The sequence below is a fragment of the Mobula birostris genome, chromosome 21 (assembly GCF_030028105.1).
Source record: "Mobula birostris isolate sMobBir1 chromosome 21, sMobBir1.hap1, whole genome shotgun sequence".
Classification (NCBI taxonomy): domain Eukaryota; kingdom Metazoa; phylum Chordata; class Chondrichthyes; order Myliobatiformes; family Myliobatidae; genus Mobula; species Mobula birostris.
In genome coordinates, this window is record NC_092390.1 from 27,432,082 (window position 1) to 27,453,345 (window position 21,264).

At 40.2% G+C, this 21,264-nt stretch overlaps 1 protein-coding gene across 1 annotated transcript in view; it reads left to right on the forward strand.

Moving 5' to 3' along the window:
* Positions 1-18,965, forward strand: part of ccdc6b (coiled-coil domain containing 6b) — a 75,838-nt gene extending 56,873 nt beyond the window's left edge. Inside the window, exons 7-9 of the mRNA XM_072239213.1 lie at positions 1,207-1,307; positions 3,656-3,780; positions 11,711-18,965. Of these exons, the coding sequence (XP_072095314.1) occupies positions 1,207-1,307; positions 3,656-3,780; positions 11,711-11,881 (397 nt within the window). The 3' untranslated portion in view covers positions 11,882-18,965. The remainder of the gene's footprint in view (positions 1-1,206; positions 1,308-3,655; positions 3,781-11,710) is intronic.
* The last annotated feature ends 2,299 nt before the right edge of the window (positions 18,966-21,264 follow it).

Below are 21,264 nucleotides of genomic sequence, written 5' to 3' on the forward strand. Positions count from 1 at the left end.
TGTCATCCTGCATCTTCCAAATTGCTCCCAGAAATTCCAGCCATTGCTGCTCTGTTGTCATCCCTGCTAGTGTCCTCTTCCAATCAACTTTGGCCAGCTCCTCTCTCATGCCTCAGTAACTCCCTTTATTCCACTATAATACTGATACATTCTGCTTGTTAGCTTCTCCCTCTCAAATTGTAGGGTGAGTTTTACCATATTATGATTACTTTCCCTGACGGGTCCTTTTACCTTAAGCTCCCTAATCATATCCGGTTCGTTACACAATGCCCGATCCAGAATTGCTGATCCCCTAGTGGGTTCAAATGCAAGCTGCTCTTAAAATCTTATAAAGCTACCTTGGAGACATATCACAAATTCTCTCTTGGGATCCAACATCAACTTGATTTTCCCAATCTATCTGTATATTAAAATCCCCCATAACCAACATAACATTGCTATTTGACATACTTTTTCTATCTCCCACTGTATTTTGCAGACTGCATCCTGGCTGCTGTTCAGAGGCCTGTAAATCAGTGGTCCCCAACCACCGGGCCGCAAAGCATGTGCTACTGGGTAGTGAGGAAACAATATGATTTGGTGATATGAAATGATATGAGTCAGCTGCACCTTTCCTCATTCCCTGTCATGCCCACTGTTGACGAACACCTCCCCCCGTCGGCTGGTCTGCAAGAATATTGTCAATATTAAACCGGTCCATGGTGCGAAAAAGGTTGGGGAACCCTGCTGTAAATAACTCCCATCGGGGTCTTCTTACTTGTGCAGCTTCTTAACTCTACCCACAAAGATTCTACATTTTCTGATCCTCTGTCACCTCTTTTTACCATATCAAAAATTACGCCAGAATTTTTTTCCCAGATAGAAAAGGAGCCCACCATTGTTTGTCACTCATCAGTCCATTCTTGAAAGTCTGCCAAATTCATTTTATGCCTATTGTTTAGTTGATAAGCATTACCTGTTTCATATTTTCATTTGATAAAACCTGGGATATAAATTGAGCCACCTTTAGTTTGCTCAGATGAATTTTGGTATGAATGAAAGATTCTGATTTAGATGTTCTAGATAGTCATACAGTACAGAGATGGGCTCTTTGGCTCAATTGGTCCATGCTGACCAAGGTTCCCATCAGAGCTGATGTGTATTGGATGTATGTAATTTGGTTATTGTTATTTGTCACAGTTACTTAAGTCAATACTTGTTTTCCAGATACTTCAATGAGATGTCTGCTCAAGGACTCAGACCTCGTACTGTATCCAGCCCTATTCCCTACACACCATCTCCAAGTTCCAGCAGGCCTATATCTCCTGGCATGTATTATACTCTTCATTTATAATCACTGGAACAATGATGCTATCGTATTATCTTCTGTTTTTGGTGGTACATTCTGATAAATAGTGAATGACTGGCTGTGTGAATTTTCATCTGAAGCATGAGCAGTGCGAAGATCAGAATCGGGTTTATAATCACTGACATGTTGTGAAATTTGTTGTTTGTGGCAGCAGTGCAGCGTAATATATAACTTTGCTGTTAATTTCCATAAGCAATATATATTAAAAATAAGTAGTGCAAAGTGAGTGAGGTAGTGTATGTGGACGTGTCAGAAATCTGATGGTGGAGGGGGAAGAAGCTGTTTCTAAAACATAGTCTTTTCAGGCTCCTGTACCACATTCCTGATTGTAGCATTGAGAAGAAAGCATGTCCTGGGTAGTGGGTGTCCTTAATGAGCAATGCTGCCTTTTTGAGGTATCACCTTTTGAAAATGCCCTTGCTGGAGCTAGCTGAGTTTACAACCCTTGCAGCCTTTTCCCGATCCTGTGCCTTGGAGCCTCCATACCGCATAGCTATGCTGTATTTGTGTAGCAATTTGCTCATCTTTGGTGACATACCAAATCTCCTCAAGCTCCTAATGAAATATGCTGTAGACTGTCAGTTCATTGTATATTTTCTGTTCAGTTTATAGTCACTGCTGATTTACGTTGAGCATAGTTTGGACTTTATATATTCATAAACAATCTCATTTCTTCAATGGCTGTGAAAACTTATTTTTGTGGTGTACCCAAGGTTTGTGGTTATCTGACTTTCCTAACTTAATAATCGGGGAGAGATGAAAGTTCTTAAGTGAACAGCTGTGGGCCTCATATTTATATCCACTTTCCTGGTTAAAGCAGGATTTTGTTAAATGAAGTACTTGAATACCTAATGCAGTGAGAAACATTTCAAAGATCTGCCTCACTGACAGCTACATTACTAGTTTGCTGTATTCATTTGGGAATGGACTTAAATGCTACTCCCAATATTTTAAATGACCAACTTTCTGTACACGTAATAGAAACAAATTTATTATCACTCATGTAGAGGATGTGAGATTTGTTGTTTTGTGGCAAATGAACTGTGCAAGGAGATAAAAGAATCCAAATCAGGTTTGTTTGCATTTTTATCCTATGTTGCTTTGTGGTGGTAGTACAATGCAAAGACAAAAATACTAAAATTATAAAGATAGTGCAAAACTGAAAGGAATAATGAGGTAGTGTTCATGGACTCAGAAATCTGATGGCCAGGGGTAGAAGCTGTTTGAGTCATTGAGTGTGGGTCTTCAGTCTCCTTTATCTCCTCACTGATGATAGTAACAAGAACAGGGCAGGTCCTGTATGTGAGGGCCCTTTAAGATGGCTGATGCTTTTTTGAGACGCCACTTCTTGAAGATGTCCTTGATACTGGGGAGGGTTGTGCCTGTGATGGAGCTGGCTGAGTGCATAACTCTCTACAGCCTTTTCCGATCCTGTGCCTTGGAGCCTCCATACAAGGATCTGGTGCAACCAGTCAGAATGCTCTCCACCGTACAGCTATAGAAATTTGGAAGTCTAGTGACACAATGAACCTCCTCAAGCTTCTGGTGAAATAGAGCTGCTGATGTACCTTCACGATTGCATCAAAAGTGCTGAGTCCTCATTGATCCTTCTCAGTGTTGGTGTATAGGAACTTAAAGCTATTCTCTTTCTCTGGCTGACTTATCAGTGAGGACTGGTGTGTGTTCTTCCAACTTCCCCTTACTGCAGGCCACAATCAAATCTTTGGTTTTACAGATGTTGATTGCCAGGTTGTTGCAATGTCGTTTGACCAGCTATTCTGTCTCACTCCTGTCTGTCTCCTCATCACCATCTGAGATTCTACCAAGAACAGTACAAATAGTGTCATCTGCAAATTCGGTGTTTGAGCTGTGACTAGCCAAATGTTGTCGCGAGAGTAGAGCAGTGGGATAAGCAAGCATCCTTGAGTTGTTCCTGGATTGACTGTCAGCAAGGAGGAAATGTTATTATATATCCCCACCAACTGTGTGGTCTCCCAGTAAGGAATAGGAGGATCCAGTTGTAGAGGGAGGTACAGAGACACAGGTTTTGATGTTCGGTGATAAGTACAGAGGGATTGATGGTGTTGAATGCTGAGCTGTAATCAATAAACAGCAGCTTGACTTATGTTTTAAAGTATTTAAATTTGAAATATTAGTGTATTCTAAATTTGTCAAGGCATTCTGAGTAGTGGAGGGGAGAGACATTCTGTTCAAAAACATGTTAAAGTGAAGTGAGTTTATACTAGAAGCAATATTTTGATTTAAGTGTAAAGAAAAATGACCAGACCTGTTGTATATTATTTATAGGTCTATCTTATGCAAGTCACAGTGTTGGTTTTACACCGCCCACTACTTTGACACGTGCTGGAATGTCCTATTACACCTCACCTGGTCTTCATGTACAGCATATGGGAACTTCTCATGGCATTGCGGTAAGAAGTGATGAATAACAAATATTTATCCAATAATTAAGTTTGATATAGTTCAAAGTCGAGTTAAAGATTGCCATTCTGATTAGTGAGTCGTTGCAGACAAATAAGAGTAAAGGTTAAAAGCAGATATTTGACATGCTATTTCTTAAAGTTTGAAAATCTTTAGTCTGGCACTGTTGGGCGCTGATTCATGCCATACCACAGGAAATACAGGCAACAGAAATTGCCCCTGATTATCTTCAACTCAGTAGGTGAACGGGAAGGCTTTCTGAATCACAAAAGGGTTCTGAAAACACTGTTGTGATGGATATTCACTACCTGGGGCCAGGGGCTTTTTTGCCAAACTCAGCTTTCTAACGTAACAGGTGACACTATTAAAGATCAGTTGTATTTGAGTAAGTTAAGCTTATTTTTCAGTTCCTCATGGTAAGCAGGACCATGGTTTACCATGGTCTTCAATTCTTAATGTAAATGGAAAGTGATAATTAATCTGAAGTTTATGGTACAGCTTTGCAAGTAAACAGTACTGTTTATAGAGCACAGACTGCTGGCCCCACAGCACGAAGCTGACTCCTCGAGAGATAGAAACATAGAAAACCTATAGCACAACATAGAAAACCTACAGCACAATACAGGCCCTTCGGCCCACAAAGCTGTACCAAACTTGTCCTACCTTAGAACTACTTAGGCTTACACATAGCCCTCTATTTTTCTAAGCTCAATGTATCTATCCAGGAGTCTCTTAAAAGACCCTATCATTTCCACCTCCGCTGCCACCTGCAGCCCATTTCACGCACTCACAACTCTCTGCGTTTTATAAAAAAACAAACTTACCCCTGACATCTCCTCTGTACCTACTTCCACGCACCTTCAAACTATGCCCTCTCATACTAGCCATTTCAACTCTGGGAAAAAGCTTCTGAATGTCTACACGATCAGTGCCTCTCATTATCTTGTACACCTCTATCAGGTCACCTCTCATCCTCCGTCGCTCCAAGGAGAAAAGGCTGAGTTCACTTAACCTATTCTCATAAGGCATGCTCCCCAATCCAGGCAACATCCTTCTAAATCTCCTCTGCATCCTTTCTATGGTTTCCACATCCTTCCTGTAATGAGGTGACCAGAATTGAGCACAATACTCCAGGTGGGGTCTGACCAGGGTCCTATATAGCTGCAACATTACCTCTTGGTTCTTAAACTCAATCCCACGACTGATGAAGGCCAATGCACTGTATGCCTTCATAACCACAGAGTCAACCTGCACAGCAGCCTTGACTGTCCTGTCGACTCAGACCCCAAGATCCCTCTGATCCTCGATACTATTAATATAATATTAATGGTAAGAGTCTTACCATTAATATTATATTCTGCCATCATATTTGACCTACCAAAATGAACCACCTTACACTTATCTGAGTTGAGCTCCATCTGCCACTTCTCAGCCCAGTTTTGCATCCTATTATTGTCCTGCTGTAACCTCTGACAACCCTCCACACTATCCACAACACCCCCAACCTTTGTGTCATCAGCAAATTTACTAACCCACCGCTCCACTTCCTCATCCAGGTCATTTATAAAAATCACAAAGAGTAGGGTTCCCAGAACAGATCCCTGAGGCACACCACTGGTCACCGGCCTCCATGCAGAATATGACCCGTCTACAACTGCTCTTTGCCTTCTGTGGGCAAGCCAGTTCTGGATCCACAAAGCAATGTCCCCTTGGATCCCATGCCTCCTTACTTTCTCAATAAGCCTAGCATGGAGTACCTTTTCGAATGCCTTGCTAAAATCCATATACACTACATCTATGGCTCTACCCTTATCAATGTGTTTAGTCACATCCTCAAAAAATTCAATCAGGCTTGTAAGGCACGACCTGCCTTTGACAAAGCCATGCTGACTATTCCTAATCATATTATGCCTCTCCAAATGTTCATAAATCCTGCCTCTCAGGATCTACTCCAATAACTTACCAACCACTGAAGTAAGACTCACTGGTGTATAATTTCCTGGGCTATCTCTACTCCCTTTCTTGAATAAAGGAGCAACATCCGCAATCCTCCAATCCACCGGAACCTCCCATCCTCATTGATGATGCAAAGATCATCGCCTGAGGCTCATCAGTTTCCTCCCTTACTTCCCACAGTAGCCTGGGGTATATCCCATCCGGTCCCGGTGACTTATCTAACTTGATGCTTTCCAAAAGCTCCAGTACAATCTCTTTCTTAATATCTACATGCTCAAGCTTTTCAGTCCGCTGCAAGTCATCCCTACAATGGCCAAGATCCTTTTCCGTAGTGAATACTGAAGCAAAGTATTCATTAAGTACCTCTGCCATCTCCTCTGGTTCCATACACACTTTTCCACTGTCACACTTGATTGGTCCTATTCCCTTATGTCTTATCCTCTTCCTCTTAACATACTTTTAGAATACCTTGGAGCTTTCCTTAATCGTGTCCACCAAGGCCTTCTCATGGCTCCTTCTGATTCTCCTAATTTCATTCTTAAGCTCCTTCCTGCTAGCCTTATAATCTTCTAGATCTCTATCATTAACTAGTTTTTTTGAACCTTTCGTAAGCTCTTCTTTTCTTGACTAGATTTACAACAGCCTTTGTATACCACGGTTCCTGTACTCTACCATCTTTTCCCTGTCTCATTGGAACGTATCTGTGCAGAACCCCACGCAAATATCCCCTGAATATTTGCCACATTTCTTCCGTACCTTTCTCTGAGAACATCTGTTTCCAATTTATGCTTCCAGGTTCCTGACTGATAGCCTCATATTTCCCCTAACTCCAATTAAACATTTCCCTAACTTGTCTGTTCATATCCCTCTCCAATGCTATGGTAAAGAAGCTAGAATTGTCATCACTATCTCCAAAGTGCCCTCCCACTGGGAGACTTGACACCTGACCAGGTTCATTTCCCAATACCAGATCAAGTACAGCCTCTCCTCTTGTAGGCTTATCTGCATATTGTGTCAAGAAACCTTCCTGAACACACCTAACAAATTCCACCCCATCTCAACCCTTCACTCTAGGGAGATACCAATCAGTATTTGGGGAATTAAAATCTCCCACCGCAACAACCCTGTTATTATTACTCCTTTCCAGAATCTGTCTCCCTATGTGCTCCTCGATGTCCCTGTTATTATTGGGTGCTCTATAAAAAAACACCCAGTAGAGTTATTGACCCTTTCCTGTTCCTAACTTCCACCCAGAGAGACTCTGTAGACAACCCCACCATGACTTCCTACTTTTCTACAGCTGTGACACTTTCTCTGATCAACAGTGCTATGCCCCCACCTCTTTTGCATCCCTCCCTGTCCTTTCTGAAACATCTAAAGCCTGGCACTTGAAGTAGCCATTCCTTCCCCTGCACAATCCAAGTCTCTGTAATGGCCACAACATCATAGCTCCAAGTGCTGATCCACGCTCTAAGCTCACCCGCTTTATTCATAATACTCCTCGCATTAAAATAGACACATCTCAAACCATCGGTCTGAGTGCGTCCCTTCTCTATCACTTGCCTATCCTCCCTCTCGCACTGTCTCCAAGCTTTCTCTATTTGTGAGCCAACCTCCCTTTCCTCCATCACTTCAGTTCGGTTCCCAACTCCAGCAATTCTAGTTTAAACTCTCCCCGATAGCCTTTGCAAACCTCCCCACCAGGATATTGGTCCCCCTCAGATTCAAGTGCAACCCGTCCTTTTTGTACAGGTCACACCTGCCCCAGAAGAGGTCCATAAATCTGAATCCCTGCCCTTTGCTCCAATCCCTCAGCCACGCATTTATCCTTCACCTCATTCTTTTTCTATACTCACTGTCGTGTGGCACAGGCAGTAATTCTGAGATTACTACCTTTGAGGTCCTGCTTCTCAACTTCTCAACTTCCTTCCTAACTCCCTGTATTCTGTTTTCAGGACCTCCTCCCTTTTCCCACCAATGTCGTTGGTACCAATATGTACCACGATCTCTGGCTGTTGTCCTTCCCATTTGAAGATATCGTGGACGGGATCAGAAACATCCCGGACCCCGGCACCTGGGAGGCAAACTACCATCCATGTTTCTTTCCTGCATCCACAGAATCGCCTATCTGACCCCCTAACTATAGAGTCTCCTATCACTGCTGCCATCCTCTTCCTTTCCCTACCCTTCTGAGCCACAGGGCCAGACTCTTTGCCAGAGGCGCGGCCACTGTTACCTCCACCAGGTAGGCTGTCTCCCCCAACAGTACTCAAGCAGGAGTACTTATTTTTAAGGGGGACAGCCACTGGGGTACTCTCTAGCATCTGCTTCTTGCCCTTCCCTCTCCTGACTGTTACCCACTCATCTGTCTCCCCAGGCCCTGGAGTGACTTCCTGCTTATATCTCCTCTCTACCACCTCCTCACTCTCCCTGACCAGACGAAAGTCATTGAGCTGCATCTCCAGTTCCCTAATGCGGTCCTTAAGGAGCTGCAGCTAAACGCGTCTGGTGCAGATGTGGCAGCCCGGTAGGCTGGGAGTCTCCAGGATCTGCCACATCTGACACCGAGCACAGAAAACCGGCCTCACACACATACCTTCTGTCTGTATTCTAAACAGATAACCTACCTCGCCGCAACCTTTTATCACCGACGCCCCTTTGAGCCAAATCCTTCCTACTCTGTCTCTCTCTACTCCAACGCTCGCTTCTCTGATGCCCGCTCTGTAAAGCTGTCTTCTTTTTAAACTCTTCCTGCTGTTCTTGCTGGCCGACCTCCATGCATTTGCGCAGTCATGCCCTGTTCGAACTGCTGAAGAAATAACCATCACCTTTTCAACTCTGCTCACTTTTAAACTCTTCCCGCTATTCTCACTGGCCGACCTCCATGCACTTGTGCAGTCGTGCCCCGTTCAAACTGCTGAAGAAATGCAGTGGAAGGCAATGGGGTTATGGTTATTGGGCTTGTATCAAACCAGACAACACTGGCTAAGTTGTTTTGTTCAAGAAATCTTGCAGATTAGATATACTATCAGTTAGCACATCAAATAGCTGTTCTATTAGTAGTTCAAAGGTTCGTGTACTCAGCATTCACACATTACTCAGCATTGTGGGTATCTGTGAACTCTGTCCCCAGTAGCTTTTAGATCATCTTAATTGAAAAATATCTCATCTGTATGAAGCCATCCAAGTGGCACAAACCAGTTAACGTCAGAGAGCAGTTAGCCTTGTCAAGGAACATTAAAAAGAATGACAAAGATAGAGTATTCTGGAATCCGTTCCTCTGCCATCGATTTCTGTGACAGACGACTTGTTCATCTGCAACTCGCTGATGTCTTTTTAACTTGTTGGAATTGTACCTGTGTTTTGGAAATCCTTTGTTTTAGAAATAGTTTGGAATTTGGAAATCTTTTATAAGATAGAAATCCTCTGAGTTTTAACTGTGTTTAAGAATTTTATCTAAACTTAAACACGTATCACTTTTTAAAAAATTGAAATATGTTTAAACTACTGTGTAAACTGGAAGTGCCTCCTTGATTGGGAGTGGGGACCCACAGCTCAATTACTGGGTCAGTCAGTCAGTGGGTGCCGTCCCAAATCCAGGGTTGGCGTCTATGCACCTCCATCTTCTTTGATCTTGCGACAGCACCAAGTACAGCCTCTCCTCCAGTTTGTTCTCGAAGGCTGCCTTGGCACCACCCGCTGCCGCCCCCGCTGAACTTGAGCCCGGGGCCATGTCGGCCTCCAGTTGCGGCCACTTCTTCGAGCTCGGCCCTTCCTTAGGTGGAGGCCTTGGGCAGGTCCAGGCACACGGTGCAGCACCCAAGTTCATCATGTCTCTTCTAACCAGGTGCATAGCATATGATTCGTAGATACGTAGTGAGGCTTTAATCTCTTCCATGGAAGATGGCTGTTGGCCCACAAGGAGTTCATCCGCCCTTTGTCAGGTCTTGTTTTTTAGTCCTGCTGGGTGTCCTCACACCCTCCTCACCAGACTAAGTCTGGTGGAGGAGTCGGCCCAAGTTGCCAACCACTTGACCACGGCCCCCAGCCAAGCGCCAGGCGGCGGCCCTCCTCTCCACCCTCCTCTCCACCCTCCCCCCTCCCCCCCCCCCCCCAAATTACTGGGTATTGACAGCTAAATGCACTGTGGAGGATAAATAGGGAAGTGATCTAAGTTTTGAAGAGTAGGTGGCTACCAGTATAAACTCTGTTTAGTGAGGGTACCCATAGTTATCTATTTGCGCTTGAGTTTAAACTTTGTGGTCAGCAAACCTAATACTATAGCCCAAATTTCCATGTGAAAACTCTTGGCTGAGATTGCAAAGTTGCACTGGCAAGTTAATTAGTTACACATTGCTACAGACTTTAGTTAACTTTAAATCTTAGAATTAATTAGTACAGATCTGTACTGCAGATTTTAAAAATGTGCCAGACCATAATGTTGAACAAGACAGTTTCAACCTGTGTTGGAAGCAATCATTTGGAATCTCGTGTGTGAACTTGAACTCTATTTGAAAAATTCTGATACTTGAGAAAAAAGTGTAGGATAAGTGAGTAAGGGGTAAATTCAAAGCTCTGCTCTAGAAACTACAATGCTTAAAGACTTGGCCAGGAAGACCAATAGGATACAGGCACACAGTTACATTGTTCACAGAATCAAGCAGCCAAGAAAGCAATCACATCTACACTGACTTCAAAAGATGCAGTTGTGAAATTTTCAGTGATTGGCAGAAAGTTGAATAAAATATTGTAATTGATACACAGCTTCAGGATAATTAATATTTGAGTATAGGATGATCCTCGACTATGCAACTATGATACTAATAGAAACTTAAAAGAAATGACCATATGTATGAGAAACGTAACGGGTTACTCGGTTCCAGTGACGGTGATAAGGTCATTGCCTTTAGCTATTACCTAGATAATGAGGGCATTATTACCAATAATTCTGTTATTCCATTTTCTCGAGTTTTGGCACTCATTTCTTGGCTCACTAAGATACGATAACTTAGTAACCAAGTAAACCCTGAGAGTCTTACCTGTTAGTAGAAGTATGAAAATGAATTATGTTTCCTTGGCTGGTTCTAGATACCAGTGGCTTGGCAAAATAACTCAATTACAGAAATATCTTAAAAGGTGATATTAGAAAGATGATATTAAGAAGAGTAGCTGTGCGGGAGTTACTTTTCTAAACTTCATCAACTTGACAAACATGTTTAACAAAGTGTATGTGAGCTCCATGGAGTAAATGTATTAGATCTGTTTATTTGGGCCAGGATTTGCTGGAAAATGTTCCAAGCCAAACTTATTATCAAACCCCTCCCCACCCCCAACTTCCCTTTTTAAAAGGAAGTCCATTCATTTCAATGGAGAGGAATGATTGCAAAGGAAAAGTGAAAATGCTTTAATATACTTCTGATTTGCCAGAAAGTATTTTTATGGTTTAATCTTCATTGTGTAATCTTTCATCACTTAATAGCTTTCAAGTGTTTCGAAAGTTCATAAGCATTGAAAGCCATTGATTTGCAAAGTCTGAGATGCATAGTATTTTTTTTTACAGTTGATTCATTAATGGGGCTTCCATCCTGCCCACTGTAACATTATTACATTGTTTTAAAATAAATGATAGGGGAACACTTAGATCTGCATTTGGGCGAGGGGTCTGCATGACAATGGTAAGTACTGCTGATAGAAAAATCTGGCCTATTAATTGAACAATCAATAGAAAATCTGATTTGCATTGTGTCAGCACTTAAAATTCTGGATTATTTACAACATTCATCTTTAGCTAGGCTTTAGATTTGCCAAACTTAATGTGTCCAGATTTTCAATTGACCTTGCCTACATTTTCATAATCAATTGTGTGGGGTAGCCTCTTTGTGGGGTTTCTTTTCCGTAATTTTGAACTGCTTTTAGTTTTAAAAACGTAGCCTGAACCTTTTTGTGCACCTGTTTGTTTTTCAGAGGCCTTCCCCAAGGAGGAGCAACAGCCCCGACAAGTTTAAACGCCCAACACCTCCACCTTCCCCAAACACACAGACAGTGGTTCAGCTGCCACCGCCACCACCACCACCATCCCAACCAGCCCAATCCCAGCCTTCAACATACCCTCCTCCTCCTCCTCCTCAGCCATAAAGTGCACGTGCTGTGATGCAGCTGATCTGGAGTGGACTGATGACATAAAAAGCAGTTTACTGAAGCCAAAGGCTTAACTGGCATCTTTTGGATTTGACTTATTTGCACTGAGATTATATAGGCTTCACCGCTAACTGTGTTGTAAATGTTTGTCTGAAGGGCAGCCAGTGTTGTTTGTCCACAACACTAATTTACTACATTTTGTCAGTGTTGACTGGAACCTCATGCAGAATCCTCATTTTGTTGCTAAATATCTGCTGCATCCATTTGGTAATAAGACATGATTTGATTGTTCTGTCGGCTAGGGAGCTCCAAAGCTTCTTTCCACAGATTTGTAAAAAGAAAAAAACTTACCAATTATTTCATTACAGATTTTTGCAGTAACTACAAGCATGATGTGTCTTGTTTTCTAGGCTGTGTTTATGCTTCAATGTGTTAATGCTTTAGTGTCTTCTTGGGTTTTGCCAAGCATTTACAGAATTAGCACTACATTTTGAAACAATAATGGGGAAATGTTTTAACAGTATCATTCAAACGCATCCAGCAGTGTCACTGAATCTAATGTTTACCAGTGTATAATTTTTGTCCAAATAAGCAGCAGATAAGTTTAATGCAGATTCAGTGTTGAATTTCTGTGATGTGCTGCGATTGCTGTTTTTTAAACAAGAATTCTAGGGTTTAGTTCAGGCAAATCTACACTATTTGGCAGGGGTTACTTCTAAATTTAACAATTTTGATTTAGTATGGATCAAGCTTATGGCAAATTGAAGTAAACATTTTTGCATTTCAATCTACGATCAACATTTCTTGATGTAAACTGTAACCTGCATAGGTTTAATGTCTGTGGGCTTTGTAGATAGTAAATCATTAGACGAACAAGCTGGCGTGTTTCAAGCGAATGTTGTCTGCTGTAAAATACTTGCTTTAGATGACAAGAAATCATCAGCTGAAATATTGAGTCCTGCAAATTTATGTTTAAAAGAACAAAGTTTGTCTTTGCTGCCAACTCAACTTTTCAGAGGGGTTTGAAGAGATAAGTTAGAAAATTGTTTTGAGCAGATGTTTTTTTGTGTGATGTAATCTGCTAACCCAGGTAGTAACATTTCATTTTTCAAGGTATAATGCTGTCATAACCAAATAATTCTGTACTGCTTGGTAGATATGGGACACGCTGTGGAGAGCGCAAGTTCCTGGCTGTAATGAAAACTTCAATAATACATGAACCAGTACACTGTATAACAGGGAGAAATCATAAATACAGTTTTCCGTTCCTCCAACAAAAATAAATTGTTTGGTTTGGCTTTGCAGCAGCATTAATAATGTAAGAGTCCTTTTTTCAAAAAAATGAGAACGCTGGTGTGAGAAGAGTAAGAAGGGAATGAGTGATGAATCTTGTAATTCATCTGCATTGAGGCAGTTGAATCTTTTAGTTTACTCCTTCATGCAGGTTTATGAATCCCTGAAGGCTTTGCTGGCCAAGCCACCCAAACCACAAAGGTACGAAATTCCATCTCTGGGCTACGCTGAGGTGCTGATTACTAAAACAATGATTGCGGTTTGGTTTCGGACCAACATCAGAAGAGTTGGTTTGATTCCATGCTGCTAGTTAAACTTCAGTCAATTTTTATTAAAATGTTAATAGAAATTGAGTGGGTTAAGGTTGTGTGCGATCCTTCTTTTTGCTTTCCCTCTGTGCCCCCATCAGTCCTGCTTTATTGTCATCATCCTCCAATGGAAAGTTATCAGAGACTGTACACCAGCAAGACCTCTAAGCTTTTAAGGAAGTGAATGGAATATTGAAGGAATTGGTACACTTAGCCCAACCATTTTTATGCTGCTACTGAAGCTGACATATGTTCAAATTTGGCATCCATCTGCTGTCCTTGAGCAAAGGAGCAAAAATTAGCCATTTAGTTATTTGAGCACATTCTACCATTGACTTGTGTATCTTAAGTGGTTTAACCTAATTTGTTTGTAAATTCTTTGATAGTTTTTGTCTGGCATTGTCATTTAATTTTTAAAGCAACAATGGCTCTTCCAGATATTCCAGCAAACCCTTCATGAAGCAGTGCTTCTTGACAACTCTGAAAAATCAGACTTTTAATTTTATCCCCCATTGTTCTGACTCATCATAGCAGGCATGGCTTATTCTTTTAAAATCCTTTCTGTTTCATGTCAGATCATTTTTTAATATTCTTTCACTGGTGAATAAAAAGTTTAGTCTATGATCAGAGTTGAGCACCACTTCCACGCGAGAAGGATTGGAGTTCACTATAATATAGGAGGTCTTCAATCAGGTTGGTAACATCTTTGTAACAGCAAGTGCAGATCTTTCATTTTAACCGAGTGATCCATTGTGCAAACCTATTGCCTATGTTTTGGTAGGCTAACTCTGTTTTCTGTGACTATTGATCAGGGAGCTTGTTTACCACTGGAAAGCTGTGGTTCTTATTGCCTGGCTGCAACCAACTTGTTAGTGATGTCTTACCACATGCAGATTCCATCTCTGCCATCTTTTGTTCCATAACTGATATCTGAAATTAAAAAAAGATGGTGGGGAAGAGTGAGAGTAAATATATATTTGCCTGCACTAGCTTCAGCTTGTAAGTCAGAATGTATGGTTGAAGGAGAGATTGGTAAGTGTGAACTAGGTGCATCAGGATCTTTCGTTTCAGATGCATTATGACTGGGGCCTTTGCCAATGCTGACCCAATAATTTCCATCCTTCTTGGAGTTTAAGTCATACAACTAAGCCCAATGCTCACATCTGCATCTGCCTCTGGTAGTATCTTGACTTTCCACTGTAGAAGTGAGCATCAGGTAGTCTGATGGTGTGACTGGTAAAACAGCTGGAACTGTCTCCAAACTAGGAGATGAAGTTGGAAACTTTCCCCATCATTGTACGTGAGCTTGTGCAGGAGGATATCAGCATTAGACAAGAATCCTGAATGCCTGGGGTTATTGGTAAAAATTATAGGCTGTAGTTTTTAAGTGGTGTCAGCTGATGGACCAGTGATAGAATATGACACAAAGTACTATTCATGGATGATGACCACACATGAGGCCATTAAACTTTTGAGAATTCCTTGGTCTATGAATCTTACTGCCATCTTGAATGAATTCTGAACCTTCTGAAGCTGCAGATGAAGGATATCTCCCATACATCATTTCCATCACCCTCTAGTGCCTCTTGTAATAAAGAAAATGTGATAATCAGTTTGTCCAGTCATTTTCTCATATATAGTGTGACAATTTGCTGTTGGTGCTGATGGTTGAGGATGGTTCCTTTCAGGCTTTAAAGTGTCATCTTCAGGATGTAACTGTTCATTAGTGTTCCACCGGAGTGTTGGCTTCAGTTTCTATGCTTGCACCTCTGGAGAGATAGATATCTTTGGTAGTACTTGCACCAAAGGAAAAAAAATCTGGTGGCTATATATATAGCCACCAGATGTTTTTTCCTTTGGTGCAAGTACTACCAAAGCTGAGCCACTTTTAGTTGGATTGGACATGAAGGTGTACTGAGACATTAACATTACTGGCCTCATATTTTCAGGCTATCCATCAGTAATTTGCAACAGTTTGATTACACCAAGTAACCATTTTGAGAATTCTAATTACTGAGAGGTTTTGTCAATATTCCAGGGCACTTTCCTGTGACTAAACATTTATGTGTGGATTTTGCCATGCTATAGAGTGGGCAAATTGAAACAAAAAAATGCTGGAAACAACTTTCTTGCACCTGAAATGTTATCTGTGCCTCTTTGCTGTCAGGAGTATGCAGTAGGTATACTGTACTGTTTTTTTTTTTGGTCAGATTCCTGACATTTTTTTTGTTCTGTGGAGATTTTACTTTGTAAGCCCCCACCTCTGATATTTTTGTATAGCTTAATATCAGGCCCAGAGTTTACCAATCAACACAATATCAGGTCAAAATTTTGAATGTTGAATTTCCACAAAGGAAGGTAAATGTAGAACCACTATTCATTCTCATGTTCTTCTGCACCTCCTAAAATGAATCTACTTTCAGCTCTTTCTGCATGATTCAATTTTGCTAGAGTTTAAAAGGCAGTTTTGTGGTTGTGGTGTGAGAGAAACTAAACATTCTGTTGAAAGCTTACTCAAAGCTTGTGATGTACTTTGTTATTTGTACAGGATTGTTTGAGCTTCCAGTGATCCATAGATGTATTTCATTTACTTATGTGTGCATTTAATATTTCCCTGCCTGCAAAGTCCCTTGCATTCTGCTAAGATTAAAGTATGGTGATCCTTTATCAGCTCAACCAAAACATGTCTGCACAATGATAGCAGTTGTGATTTGATCATTGGTGTTAGGTATGAACTATGCAGAACTACAAGAAAAGATTTAGAAAGATGAAGGTCAAGTATTATATGGGAACTGGGCAGAGTATTGGGTATAGTCAACTATCAATCTCTTTCATCCCCAAAAGACCTGTATAATTCCTTGCCTTAATTTTGGGTGAAAAATTGACTGCAACTATTGATTCTAAACTTGTATTACAAGAAATTCTGCCAATGAAGATTGAGTTCAGTTTAGTCTGCAAAGTTATGTTGTGATCCACTTGTTAGATTTTTTTGAATGTTTTGCCCATTCTTCAGAAAATGGAGAGGGTGATTCAAGCCAATGCAGTAGGTGGCAAGATTTTTTTAATATACAATTGAGACTATCTAATTTGATTTATTTAAGTGATCACCAAAGGTGTTTTGTTTTTGCATTTTTTATATTTAGACTGGTAATTGTGAAAAGGTCATATTTTTGATTGTCCTGATCACAAATTTATATTGTGATCAAGACTTTCTGTTGAGACTAATGATCCATTTCATTTCGGGGAAGGTAAGGGAAAGAAGTGGAAGATTAAATGATGTCGATTAGCCCTCGGGATTTGGAGTCTTTGTTCGTGATCCTGCACCATGATTAGCAAGAGTAATTTTTGAAGTAATTGAGTCAATTTTTATCATAGAGTATCCCAATGAGACTTCGTCACGAAAATGGTTGGATTTTTGAGTGATTATGCTTTAAATTCCAATATTTAACTAACGCCCCCCACTCTAAAATGTTTATTCTTTTTAATTTGATCCAGGTGCCCATATGTCTTAATCTTTCTGACCATTTTTTTTATTTTTGCAAAACTTAATGGTATGTAGTTTTTAAATGGACCTCAATTTCTTAAAAATTGAAGGCTTGGATGTGTTTAACAATGTAAATATCTTTCATAAATAAGAACATTGTCTTTTTCAAGTTAGAAAACAGTATTTCACTTGCTGATAATTAGTAAAGAAAATAAGACTTGTTAATAATCTGTTTACCATTCAATGAAAAAAAACTTGCATTTGTGTAGTTTATGCAACATTCAGAGGGTCTCTGAAAAGGCTTCACAAGCAGTTGAACTAATGCAGGCAAATGTCTAGCGGAACAATTGACTTCTGAAATCTGCTTTTATTGAAGCCTGTTCTTGCCTAGATGAATAGAATTAGAATCTGTTTAAAAATGTAGGTGGTCCACCTTATTATGCACAAAGAAATGCAACCTGACCAAAGATCTGATCTTTAAGTCTTTTGTACCTACATGAACTATTTGTTTTACTGGTCAATAGTATTTTAAATCTGCATTTTTCACTTCAGACCTTTACACTAAACCTAAAAGATCTCAACTAGTGTGCTATTACTTGAGCACTCTACTTCAGATATCTCATAAACAAATAGTGGTGAAAATATTTCAGCTAAATTTAGTTCTTTGAAATACAAAGCTTTTATTTAACTTGCTTTTAGTAAGCAACCACGACTCTGCTTTTGCATTGTGAAACTGCCCTAATTCCTTTTCATTTGTGTACATGTTGCAAAATAAAATAGAAGTTCCTTGACTGTTTTACTGAAATTAGATTTATTCACTTAGCATTTAATTACATAGCTATCGCCATCTTTGAAAGACTGTTATAATTAGCTATATAGAAAGTTAGAATTAAAATAGTTAAATTTAATTCTAGTTACTTTAAACTCACATTAAAGATAGCTTATAACCTCAAATTTAACAATGGCTACAATATTAGATTAGTTCAGAGAATAGTATTAAACTTTGTCATGCAGAATCTCCCACCAGCCTCCCCGCCATGTTAGTGTAAGCCAACTAATATCACTGCTTGTTTATGTCCATTGGGCGAATTTCTGGTAGCATTTTAAATTTGATTTGATCATCCAAATTTATATTTAGACAAACAACAAATTCTGACATTTGCTGACATGTTGGAGTGTTGAAATTGCATAGCTATTGGTCTGAAGGTTTTTCAAAGCTGCCTTAAAAGATTGAGATTTTAAACATTTTAGAGCAAATTAGACTTTTTTCTTGCCTAATTCCATGTGCGATATGATCTGAGCTGAATATACCTATAAATGAAGATCTCAAGTGAAATTTTTAGTTGGCTTTAAAAATTAAAATTTAAAACTTTAATTCCCCACTATTCTCCTATTAGATACCTCTTTCAACAGCCCTTACCCTTCCCACACACCCACACACCTGACTTCACCCATCACCTACCAGCTAGCCTCTTCACACCCCCCCGCCCCCACCGCCTCGTCACTTTTGAATTGTGGCATCTTTCCCCTTAGTCTTGAAGAAGGGTCTCGGCATTAAACGTGGACTGTCTATTCATTTCCATTGATGCTGCCTAACCTCCTGAGTTTCACCAACATTTTGTGTGCATTGCTTTGGATTTCTAGCATCTGCAAATTTTCTCGTGTTTAGTTTTTAGATGTATTAATAATGCATTCATCTGCATTTTGATTAAACCCCGGATGACTTTGGCTTATGTATGTATATCTCTAAAGTACTGGGATTTACAACAGGAAATGTGCTCAATTCCATCTGGTTAACTCCTTTTAGTTGATCTAAATTTTGCTGATTATGTTGAGTTAGTTTTTCAACATGGTCTTTTAAATAGCACCAATTGAATTGCAGTATTTTTAGGGTTTATGTTTTAAATTAACAAACCCCTTGTGTAGCTGACACATTAAGAAAACCTATGTATGAACTGAGTGTTTTTTGTAACAGAAAAATAAAATTTTGCAGAAACACTGAGAACTTCATTCTCTATTAATGTAAGGTAGGGTATTGGCAGTTTTATTCTGGCTAACTGGCACATTGCCTTTCTTCTGTAATTTAGTTGAGTTAAACATACAAAGAACTAGAAATTAGTTTATTGTATGAACAGAAATGCTATTACAAAATTACTTGGTAACACATGGCTTACTAAAATGCTACCTACTAGGTTAACATCTATTTCAATAAATGTCTTTTAATTTTTGAGTTTTGTTGATCACTCACTTCAAAGATCATGCTTTGTAGTGAGTGTCCTGTATATGCAAAGTTTGCAACAATGCAATTGCTTTTCATGGTGCAGTTTGTTTCTGAACTTTAAATGAAAGTAGAACTACAATGAATCCTAGCAGCTAAAAATCTTCAATACTACCACTTCAGGTTTAATATATCTGGGAAGAAGAATTACATTGGGCAATTAACTTTACTTTTGGGCATTTCTCAAAAGTGCAAAAGCATTTTGACATGTAAGCATATTTGGTTCAATATTGGTCCAGGTTATTTTTAACTTAAATGGATTAACAGTCAACATCACTGTTATTAAACAGAAAATTGGGCTGCAAATTTTGGCAATGGGAATGTAAAATTAAACTTGGAAATCAAGGAGTTGTTATGAGTTTTTCAGACCTTCTAAAAATCTGTTAAGGATACACAAGGGTATCATATTGGAACACAATGCCATAAAGTTACTGCACCTGCTCACGATGTCCATTAAACGCACTGGAGGAAATTAAAGCGTATTCATTTAAGTACAAGTAAAGTCTCAATTGTCAAGAATGGTCATGGAAAGGCCATGGTCGCCCATGTCATACAACATGGCACATAACCAACTAACAAAAGCTTCAATGCATTGTGTTTTACTTATTGGAAACCACCTCACTGATAGTGAAAAGAAAATATTGCAAGTGCAGTCTCATTCCTCTAGATTTCAAATATTGCAATGGATGGTTTTTAAAAATTAATTTTTCCCTCTATAAACTCGTATGTTACGCCTGTTGAATTAACTACTAAAACTTACTAGCTCAGCCTATACATCCCACTTGGTGTTCAGCAGATGTGCAGTTGCTGGTCCTGTTCTGAAAGGTTCCAGATGCCCTTCAGCAGCTGCTCTTGGAATTGGTAATAGGCTGGTACTTGGATTATTTTTGCCATGTGTTACTGAGGTACCTTCTATCCATATCGATCTTTCCAAAACACAAGCACATTGAGGTAGTACAAAGGGAAAAGCAATAACAGAAAGCAGAATATGTTCCAGTGACCATGAGTGGAAGAGCGTGCAATGCAGGGAGAGAAAGTGCAAGGGCCACAATGAGGTAGACCAAGAGATGAGAGAGTTCATCTGTATCATAAAAGTCCATTCAAGAGTCTTGTAACAGCAGGACAGAAGCTGTCTTGAGCCTAACAGTATGTGTTTTCAAGCTTTTATCTTCTGTCTGGTTGTGGGGGGGGTAAGGTGGTGGAGAGACTAGAGAATGTCTGAGGTGAAAGTGGTTTTGATTGTTGGCTGCCTTCCTGAGGTAGCGGGAAGAAAGTCTGAGTCAGTGGAGAGGGAAATGTTTTTGTGGTGAACTGAGCCATCTGCACAGCTTTGCAATTTCCTGCAGTTTTTAGCAGAGGAGTTGTCATACCAAATTGTGTTGCATCCGAGTAGGATGTTTTCTTTAGTGCGTTATGAGAATTGGTGAAGTTGAGTGTCAATGACTGCATGCTGAATTTCCTTTAGCCTTCTGAGGAAGTTAAGGTGCTAGCGTGTTCTCTCGGCCATTGTGTTGGGGTTTGGGCAATTTGTTGGTGATTTTTATACATAAAAACTTGAACCTCAGCCTTCTCCACCTCAGCACCATTGATAAGACAGGTGTGTACTCTACTCAGCTTCTTGAAGTCAATAACCTGTTCTTTAGTTTTGGTTGTCATCTTGTTACCATGCAGCTAGGCTCTGTCTCCTTCCTGTACTCTATTTTGTCATTTGGGATCCAGCCCAATATGGTTGTCATCTACCAACTTGCAGAGAGAGTTAGAGCAGAGTCTGGCCCCACAGTTATGAGTGTACAAAGAGTACAGTAAGGATCTGAGCATGCAGCATGCAGACTTGCGGGACGTGGTGTTGAGGATAATTGTGGCAGAGGTGTCTGTCCTTACTGTTGGTGATCTATTGGTGATGAAGTCATTTGCAATGGGAGTTTTTGTTGAGTCCTATGTCTAGGAGTTGGAGAAAAGTTGGAATTCAGTTTTGAGGGCAGAACTGTAGTTAATAAATAGGAAGCTGCCTTGTCAA